This window comes from Terrapene carolina, unplaced genomic scaffold (assembly GCF_002925995.2).
Source record: "Terrapene carolina triunguis isolate 2854851 unplaced genomic scaffold, T_m_triunguis-2.0 Scaffold84, whole genome shotgun sequence".
Lineage (NCBI taxonomy): Eukaryota > Metazoa > Chordata > Testudines > Emydidae > Terrapene > Terrapene triunguis.
In genome coordinates, this window is record NW_020664435.1 from 25,096,539 (window position 1) to 25,106,928 (window position 10,390).

Genomic DNA, 10,390 nt, shown 5'->3' on the forward strand with positions numbered 1-10,390 from the left:
CATAGCTCCTCATTAGTTTTCAAAATATTTTGCACAATAGAATCATGATTACTGAAGCATTTTCAGAGCTCTCACTAGTGTTTAATTTTTTTAATCAATCTCAAATCATTAACCCTTCCCATTAAATATGTAAACTGCACTGCTTTGATTCAATAGGAGATGCCACACAAATACATCCAGAGGTGCCCTCCAGGCTAGTGCTCATCAAAACAATCTTCTCTTCCAGTCATCAATGTTGTCATGATTTATAGCACTCGGAGAGCTGTGTTTTTCTGCTACAGTGTAAAACACTTGTTCCCTACAGACTAGAACATGTGGTTGTGAAGAAGGGTACACTGAAGTAATGTCCTCTGATGACACACTCGAGGAGTGCACACTCATCCCTGTGGTAGTGATCCCCACTATGGAGGACAAAAAAGGAGATGTGAAAACCAGTCGAGCTGTGAACCCCACCCAGCCATCCAGTAACCAGTCAGGACGAGGAAGGACCTGGTTTCTGCAGCCTTTCGGGCCAGGTGAAGTCATTACATGAGCAGTTAATGATGCTAAGCACTGCCACAGCATTTGGCATTTAAGCTGCTCTGATGCCAAAAGTCATTAAATGTTTATTTAAGGAGGCAGTCATCTGCAAGGATTGAACAAAAAGGAAGAGACATAAGTAACCCCACCCTTTGCTGCTGCTGCATCAGTATATTTAATTAAACTGTATATTACAGAAGGGATAGAATTTTCTTCCCTGATACTACTTGTTTGAAATTTTCCAGTGAGAAGAACTGGAAATACTGTAGAGGGAAAATACTGTGAAAGGCCTGGGAAATAGTCACAGTTCGTAGCACTTACTGGATATCAGATTAGGCAGTTGGGGTCAAAAATATGACCGATATAACTGTCAGGAGGTCGAAACACTGTCTAAAGACTACAAGGACCTGGATGCCTTTTTTCCCCACTGATACCACTGGTGTGGTTGTGGTTTGTAGAAGATGTAAACATTTTATCAGGTCAGGTTTTCATCTGAAAGTTTTATTACACTTATAATGTTCTCAAACATCTCAGCTAGAAGTATCTGCATCACCACTTAAATGCTACAGTGATGAGAACTATAGAAACATGTTGGATGAACAGATTGTCTTTCTCTGATGCAACTACATTTCTAGCCTGATCTTTTTAGAACTACACAATAGTTGCTGTTTGTATGGTGGTAGTACCAAGTAGCCCCAGTCAGGGACCAGGACCCCATTGTGCTAGCCACTGTACAACAGAACAAAAATATAGTCCCTGCCCCAAAGTATTTTTAAGTACTGCTCCACCATGAAAAGAACTGTAATCAGAACACCATGCTTCCCTAAACAAGTGCCTCATCTTTCTTACAGGCTACCTCATTCACTGTCATTCTAAAGTTAGTTTGATGAAATTCTTTGATGTGGCTATCCATTCCAACTGACCTGACCTAAAATCTCAACTAATAGCTATTATTACCCCAAAGCGAGAGAAAATTCCATTCAAATAAACATCTAGACACTTGGATGTTCATCCCTACAAAATTTCCAGTACTTCCTGATTTCAGCTAAAATGGAAATACCAGTTACCGCAAGTGAAACATGAATAGCACGGAAACAGTCTCTGTTGTTTCAGTAATTCCACTTTTGGTGAAAACCAGGAAGGTGGGAGCAAACGTAAAAAGCAAGCAAATGTTTTGAATTCTGAATAAGGTTCAGGTTTACTTGATTCAGTTCCAATTTTGATTGAACATTTAGATCATTCTTCTTTTATCTAAACCAATACTCCCATCTCTAAAAATTATTCCACCTAGTTCTGAAAGAATCATCATAGACAGTTTTTTGAAAATTTCCAGATAACATTATACAACTTGAACTTTGGCTTTAGCTGTAGATTAACAAAATATCAGAAATTGTAAATGATTTCCCTCCTCCTCCTCCCCCCCCCCCCCCCCCCGCTGCTGCCTCCCACCCTCTCCCACCTTGCTGAATATAAGTAATCCTGTAAGGAAGATATTGAACACTTTAATCATAATGAAATCTGAATTGCTATCACTTCCAATATTGGATAAGTCAGGGCAAATCTACTGCCTCAGTCCATCTTTAATGGATCAGTTGTTTCATTGCTTCAGGTTATTAAGTTTTATTAGCTCCATTACATTAATCCAGCAAAAATGCTTTTCTATTAATTAGTCTAAATCAAGTAGTCTGCATGACTGCCAGCCCCTGGGTTGTTAGATAGTATAAAACCTGTGTACCTACCTATGCAGCAGCAGGGAAGGCTACTGGGAAGTTTAGGAAGCAAACTCAGTGTGACTACATTTATCATTATTAAACTGTAAAAAGCTCCTTTGTAACCTTCACTGAAATAGCTTTTTGGTTCTATGAAGTTATCGAAGTACTATAAAGGGTTGGCTTGAAGCTCACAATTTCACCAATACTTGCTTGGTATGATATTGAAAACAACGCCACATGAATAGAGCGTGGTTAGTTCTACCCTCCATGGGCATATTTTGCCCTCACACACATTACACCCTATACCATCCTACTGACAGTACTGTGGATGTATATGGTATAGTCAAGGCACAATTTGACCCTTGTGTGTAAAATAATTCATACAAATGTGATTGGGAGGTATCACATGTGCATTGACAAGAAAATTCATGTGGGTATATATGTTCTAGTCAGCCTACTGCATAAGAATTTGTTTTCAAATATTAGATTGCTTTAGGGGCAGGTGGGATGTATTTTTTCTGAGCTAGTTCAATGTCAAACCAGTTCAAACCTAAACCTATTTTTTAAAAGGACATGTGAATAAATACTTCGTTCTCTCTGACCTTTTCTGAAATCCATCTTGGGGCTCAGCAGGTCACAGAATCTTTGCTGGGTCAGCTTCCATCTTCACATTTCAGGAGTTGCAAAGTTTCCCCAAAGTCAAATAGGGACAGTGCATTGTGAACACTTCCGATCTAAGCAGGGAACCCCAGATTATGAAATGTTTATTCCAAGCATTCAGCCAAAACCCACTAGAGAGTTGGAGCAGCTTTCTCCCTCTTTCTCCACAGAAGAGAGGGTGTTCAGCTGGGGCTGTTAGAGCCTGTTTGACGTCAGGGGAAAAGAGGAGGATGTGATATGTCTTGTAATTATAGGCATGTAAAACCGAGCTGTGAAGATATAAGATCCTTGATAACAGCAGACTGTACTTCTGCTTTTCTTTAGACTACAGGCTAACAATAAGTTTGGAGGGAGGGGGGAGGAAGGAAGATGTTCCAACAATGCAATTAAAAAGGAAGGACTCAGAAGATCATTGTCTAGGTGTGCAGCAAGGAAAACTGTTGTACTCAAGACAAAGTACAGACTATATCGGATACTAGATTGGTCACTAATGCTATCTAAAAAGAGAAAAATTAATGTGAAAATGAGAACATGTAGATTATTTTGCCAAAATAAAAGTTGCACTTAAAAAGTGTTTCCCATTTCTCCTGACTGAGGAGTACAACACTTAAAATTGCACTCACTCTGCAGGATTACCCCTTATGAACTAACACAGGGTGGTAGTTTGTCTGTGATTGTAGTTGAGCAGGTTCACATCACCCAGTTTCTTTCGCGTCCACCTGCTCTGTCCTGATAAGCAGGCGGCCTATTGAAAAGTACAGCATGAGTGCACGCTCAATGCGAGATGCAAACAAGATTCTGGGCCTTTTGGGTGACTATCCTGCTCACGACTGGCGGTGCTCACTTGTAAATCAAACCAAAACTGCTCTAATGTTCAGCCTTGTCATCTTGAGAGTGTTTTTAACCAAACCTGTAACTGAGTAATCTAATAACACTTATACATATTATGCTTTAATGCTGCCTGTGCAGACAATTATTATTGCTATTCAAGCCTGCAATGCAACAAGACTAACCTGTAAACTAACGACTAACATTCATTCCGTTTAGATGGGAGGCTGAAGACCTGGGTTTATGGCGTAGCTGCTGGTGCATTTGTTTTACTCATCTTTATTGTTTCTATGATCTATCTAGCCTGGTGAGTTCTTTATTTATTCCTAAATGAACAAGTGTCACATGGACTGTGGATTGAGCATTTCACTGAATCTGATTCAGATATGGGAACTACATCAAGTCTTCAGAGTTTGGTGTGCATATGCTTTTGCCCAAATTGAGGTTACTGACAGTTGCTACTTATGTGTATTTTTTCAGTGGATTAACAACTTTCTTGAGGCCTGGAAAATACTGTTTTACAAATGAGCCACGTTAAAGATGTCTTTAGTAGTTGTGTGCACTTAAAGGCAGTTGCATTGGAGACATTCAGCACTTAAAGGCAGTTGCATTGGAGACATTCAGTTTGTCTCCATTAAGAATTACTGTATTAACACCCAGAATAATACCCCAGCAGCTGTGTTTTTGGAGGTGTAACAATCCTCCCCCCTCAAAAAAAGTTGCCAGGTGAGGCCAATCTAATGTTTGTTCCCTATGAATGGTCCAATAGGTATATCGGGGTGCCCACATTTTGTGACCAAATGTTGACATAGCAACTTACCAGGAGCCTGAGGTATAATGTGCCTGTACATTTATTCTACATGCTATGGGCCAGATCTTAGCCTCTGTGGTTGCTTTGTGCCAAGACTAGTACAAAGCACCCACTGCAAAGCTGGTAGATCTAGCTGCCTGTGGATTCCTGCCTAATATGGGGGAATCACCGGGTTTGGTTCGGACCAATATAGCAGCTTCTGTGCGATCCCACTGGTGGTGAAGGTGACATGGCCAGGAAAAAGAGTGTTTGGCTGGAACACAAACAATTCCTAACCACTGGAATGGCTCCTTTTGGGGACATAGGTAGGTGAAGCAACTTTGCATAGCCCTCAAGCAACTCTAAATTGAACTTCAGAGCTGGGATGGGGTGGTATAAGAGTGGTTTAAATATATTTTCATGCCCTGCCCCAAGTGAAGCTAACAATTAGGGCTTATGTGTATTAATCTAAGATTACCAGTGCAGGAGAATCAAGTATGTTTTGTTTGTGCATTTTAGATATTTACACCTGTGTCGAGTGGATTTAAAACACTACTAAATTAAAATCTAAATTAAAGATAACTAGAGAGTGGGAATCCATGCAGTATAGGCATTCCCTGTCTGATGATACCATTTAGAATTAATCTATTCACTGCTGCAAGTATATGTATTTTGGAGGATGTACCAAGATGCACTAGACAACAAGTTCTTGTTGGAGATAGTGTGCTACAGCAACAGGTATTTAATTCAATAATGTGATGTAAATGATTAATTTCAGGCACCATATTCAGATCATCAAGTTAATGATGAAAGAATACCACCAGTGATGGGCCAGAACCTCTAATCTGAACCCCTTAAAATTTCAGGGAAGGTTAAGATATTTAGGTTCCAGATCACATCTACAACTGAAAGGAGCCTGGTTGTGGTTTTGATGCAGCCAACATTTTGCACAGAAAGCAAAACACCATTCAAAATGTTGGGCATTTGTCACCATAGTGCGATCCTGCAAAATTTCCCACCACATTCATGATTTGATACAGCCATATATCAGAACCAAAATCTAATCTAGATTCAAACATTCAGTCTCTCTCTGAAAATTTGGTATTTAAAGAGACTGTGGCTTTTGGATGTTTAAGGGGTTATTTCAGATGAAACTGAGGATGTATACACTTAAATTTTACCTACAAACAATTCATCCAGTTTATAAATAATTACTATACCACATTAATTTTTCATTTTCAGAGAGAGGTTGGTTTTTAAAGCTGAATTTATTTTCTAATAACTTTATTGTTTCAGCAAAAAGCCAAAGAAACCCCAGAGAAAGCAGAACAATCGGCTGAAACCTTTAACACTGGCTTATGACGGAGATGCAGATATGTAAAATATAACTTTCCATTGCAACAACTGGATTCTACATTGCTGTGTTGAAATCAGAGGGTGTCCAAAGGCACAGGGGCATGCTACAGAGTGGATTTTAGGCATTTTTTGTTTGTTTTCTAAGAACTGCACCATAAAACAAAGAAGAATGGCTTTCATAATGCCCATGGATATTCAAGGCATTATTGCTTTATTCTAAACCATGAGCACAGAGAATTCTGGCAGATTGGAAACATTAATGTGGTTTTTTGAAACTGTCAAAACCACCTCAGTCTCCAAACCACTGTGGCTGACTTAGTATTCACAGTTGAGAGCCCTGATGCCAGACTTACCTTCACCATTAACCAAGTATAATCACTGAGCATGAAGAGTTTGTACCAAGCTGTCTATAACTCTTTATATTCAAGCATAACATATATACTCAGTTGAAGCATATGTATTATTCTGTCAAATTATATACTTGTTAAAGAGCATTTTAGCGCTTAATAAGATGTTAACTGAGAAGATTGAACAAGTTCAGGATCTTGACAATTGTGTAGCGTGTGTTAACCTGCATTTCAGAGGGCAAAGATTCTCTTGCAAGACTGTTCTATTATCACTCCAAAGTGTCAATGCCTCATATACACAAGTATCTAGGAAGGAAACATCCTCAGATTCAGTATTTTATAGTGGTTACTGTCTGGAAAAATGAATACCTGGTGTAAAAGTTACAATATGTTTCTACTTTCTCTAATTCTCAAACTGTTGCCTGCATCTTTTTTGCTACATGTAAGGCAAATTTTTGCACTATATTAGTGCAGCATGATATGCACTTAACTAGTATTGCCATAGAAACTGCCTCTTTTCAAAAAGGATGATGATGCATCTTGTGCCAGGAGTGTCAAGTAGGCATTTAAGTTCTTGAATCCTGAAGAGAGTAGAGTTCAGCTTGGACTGTGACTGGATGGAATCAGCTAATACATGTACTGTATACACTGTTTCTCATCACAGCAGCCATTTTGTAGTCTATATCATGGCAGTAATATAAGTGTCTAGTTTCTTGCCCCATCTACTTATACAAATGTAGATTCTCCAGTTGGTTTCTAATTGTACTTTGAAGGCTGTTTATGACTAGATTTTTTATATTTGTTAACTTTGTTAAAAAAAAAAAAAAAAGAAAAGTGGTTGCCCTCTCATCTTGAGTGAAATATTCTGATTATTTGTTCAGCTAAAAAGAAGAAAATGTGTTGCTTATTTTTCCTCTCACTAGCAAAATAATTGCCATTGTGGCTGCCGATGCAAAACTTTCCATTTAGTTAGGATAACTGGATGTAATCTTGACCTTTAATTATTCAACTAAACTCTTAAAAGTACTGGTTAATGAAGGATATCAAAATATTTGCCTCACTAAACAGTCAGATAACTTTTTCTCAACTCTGGTAGTATAACAGTTCATTGCCACTCATTTCTTTACCCTAGTCCATCCCTATAGCTTTTCACTGTTATGCTTCCAAAAGGAAGCATGTTGTACTACCATTGTATCTACCTACACCTGTCACAGACAGGACTCATGACCCAAGAGGGCTTACTCTACCAGAATGGCTTCTAGGTGTAGCCTAAAAGAAAAATATAAATGACTGTGCTATTACCAAGCAATATAATGACAAGACTTTATCACGCAACCTTTCAAAAAAATTGTTGTCTAAAGTTCAGTATTAGTTTCTCAGGTCTTTTAATAACCTCCGCCATTCCTGTGCACCACTCCCAAGCACCAGTTTTTGCACAGCCAGTAAAACTACACACTTTGCCAACTTTGGGCTGGCTCGCGTGTCCACCGAAATCAATGGGCGGCATGAGTCCTTATTCCATGTCAAATTATCATTGAAATCAGTGCGTTTTGTTCAAAAATCAAAAGTAGAATATGGTAATACCCATGTTTTGATATCACACTATGATATTGATCATCTTCTCCTAATGCATAGGTAAGATGAGAAGAACAGCTGAGTGTGTCAATTAGCAATAGGCATTTGTGCAGGTTTAATTTCAGACCTTACACCCCAATCCTGCAACTTGTTGGTGGACTGCCAGACCTGCCCAACACTCCACAGAACTCAATATGGCTCCTTGCTGCAGCAGCAGTAGTTCACTTACATACAACAAGTTGCAAGATTGAGGCTTTAATCTTACATCATTTCATACAGACCTTAGGGCAAAAAAAAAAATGGTATGTACAAAGTTAAGTTCTTTGAAGTGTTTGAGTGAGAAACAATAAAAAGTTAGTTCTTACTTTATCAGACAGACGAAAAAAATGGACAGTGGGAAAGTTATCAAATTGCAAATAAAACTTTAAAAATATGATGATGAAACTTGGTGATGGATTAATTAATTACCTTTGGAAGCCCATTTCTGGGTGTTGAATTGTTTCAAGCTAACATCTCTGTCCGTGCGGATAAGTGAAGGGGGTTCTTAAACTGGCAACAAGTTACCACTGTTAGTTACACTGGCTAGTCTTTTAGCAGGAGCTCCACTGTAGCGCTCACCATGAAGCCTGTGTGACCTGAACACCCAAAATTTCACAATTAACTTCCAATTAAAGGTTTGCTATCATTTGTTGCTCCCCATATAAAATTATTATTGCTAAAACACAGACAAAGAATGGGTGTTTGGCTTTTACAATCCATACAAGTATTTTATGAGATAAGAAAATCAAGAACTGGTACAGATCTGCAATTGTATTAAATTCTGTGTTTCGTAAAACTGGAGCCAGAATAGCCTATTCTTCCTTTATGAAGAAAAGCATTATTTTAAAAAGATGTTTAGGATATGAGAAGAGTTGTAAGTCTTTAAATCTAAAAGTTGCAAAAGGTGGTCAAGTCCTATAACTACGAAACAGTTAAAAACAAACAAACAAAAAGTTTCATATAGAATGAAGAGTAATTTGCTTTAAAAACCAGAGTGCTTCTACAAATCCAGTGCCTAAAGCAGCCACTACTGTAGTTTGTTAGTTTGTGAAAGTAATGTTTCCAGTGATCAAGTGTCTCTAAACCATTCAGAAAATAGCTGAGTAGATATTTTCTTGTTGGATGGTGGTTTGTAATTTCCTTTAAAATCTGTAGTTTCTAGATTACTGTGTCTGCTTTGAGTCCTGGAGCAGTTTCTTTTCAAAGCTTTGCTGATACTGCACAAGCTTCTGTATGTTTGCTACAATGCACCCATTTTAAAATTCCCTTTCTGCCACCAAAGTGTAATAAAGTCCATTTTCCAATTTAACAATCTGAAAAGACCCACTTAAATACTTTGTATAAATCACTGTAAAATATACCTTGGATGAAACTGAAATCTTTTACCTTTATGTAAATCGTGCTCACCCAAAGTTAAGAGTTTATTTTGCCTAACTTAATTTACTTGAATATTTATTTTGTAGACTAAGGAGGCAGCTGTCTGAGGAATGTTTACTTTTTTTGGTTAATGTTAATTTGTAAATTGTGTAATGCATTTTTATTTTTTAAATTATGTATATTCTTTTTTAATGCACAAAATGTTTACGTACAACTACTGCAAATTTGTGTATATTGTCACTAAGCTTTATTCAGTTAATATAGATGGCATGTGAAAATGTAACAAGACTTACATTTTCATATGGGTTATTTTTATGTAACTGATGTATTGCTGACAATAAATATAAACACAATCATTTTCACGTGTCTGTTTGTAAATGATTTTGGCTCTGGTGGAGGGAGATGCTAATAAAAGTCCATATCCCTAAAATATTGCCATCTTTGAAATATTATTTTTACTTGAAAGTAAACTGCAAAGCTATTCCTTTAAAAAATAAAGAGAGGAAATTGTTTACCCTCACAAGACCAGACATCTAGGCCCATTCCTGAAGTCCTTATTTAGGCAAAACTGTGCAATGACTCAAGAAAGAACTGCAGTGTCAGGACCTCTCTGAGTATGAATAGATAGTTTATATTATAATTTCAAATTCTGTTGCTCCTTTCCTGAACTCAAAACTTGGTTGTTAAAAAGAAATATCAATGGAAAAGTCATTTATAAAAATATTGGGACAGATCCAACTTCCACTAAAAGATTCCCATTGATTTCACTGGATCTGGCACTGTGTTGAGTAAAGGACCAAAAAACCAAAACCCCACACCGTAATGGATTACTGTGTCATGTGCAGTGTAGTTGTTAAATGCATGATGGCCAAAATAATCCCAGTCTTTTCTAAACCCTAGAAATCTGTAGTGGATTTTCTGGAGATTGTCTGTATGTTTCCCAAAAAAGTTCAGATTTTTTTTTTTAAGTGACCATTTCTGAGGTATATTTTTATCCACCGGTTCAGTATATACCTGCCTCCAGCATTACAGTCCTACTTTTTAAAAAGCCCTCCCCGCCCCTGTGTCTGTCTGCTTAGTTTCAGATTGCAGTGAAATAATTTTGCAAAATCAAAGACCATTTTTTAAAATTCAGTCCTGTATGTACATAGGATTTGTCAGGATGTGTTGCTAGCCACACTACATGC

The 10,390-nt window shown here is 37.7% G+C and overlaps 1 protein-coding gene across 1 annotated transcript in view; it reads left to right on the forward strand.

Annotated features, from left to right (window-relative positions):
• Nucleotides 1-9,452, forward strand: part of THSD7A (thrombospondin type 1 domain containing 7A) — a 352,561-nt gene extending 343,109 nt beyond the window's left edge. The window contains exons 27-29 of the mRNA XM_026649434.1: nucleotides 305-515; nucleotides 3,939-4,026; nucleotides 5,806-9,452. Of these exons, the coding sequence (XP_026505219.1) occupies nucleotides 305-515; nucleotides 3,939-4,026; nucleotides 5,806-5,890 (384 nt within the window). The 3' untranslated portion in view covers nucleotides 5,891-9,452. The remainder of the gene's footprint in view (nucleotides 1-304; nucleotides 516-3,938; nucleotides 4,027-5,805) is intronic.
• Nucleotides 9,453-10,390: the final 938 nt, after the last annotated feature.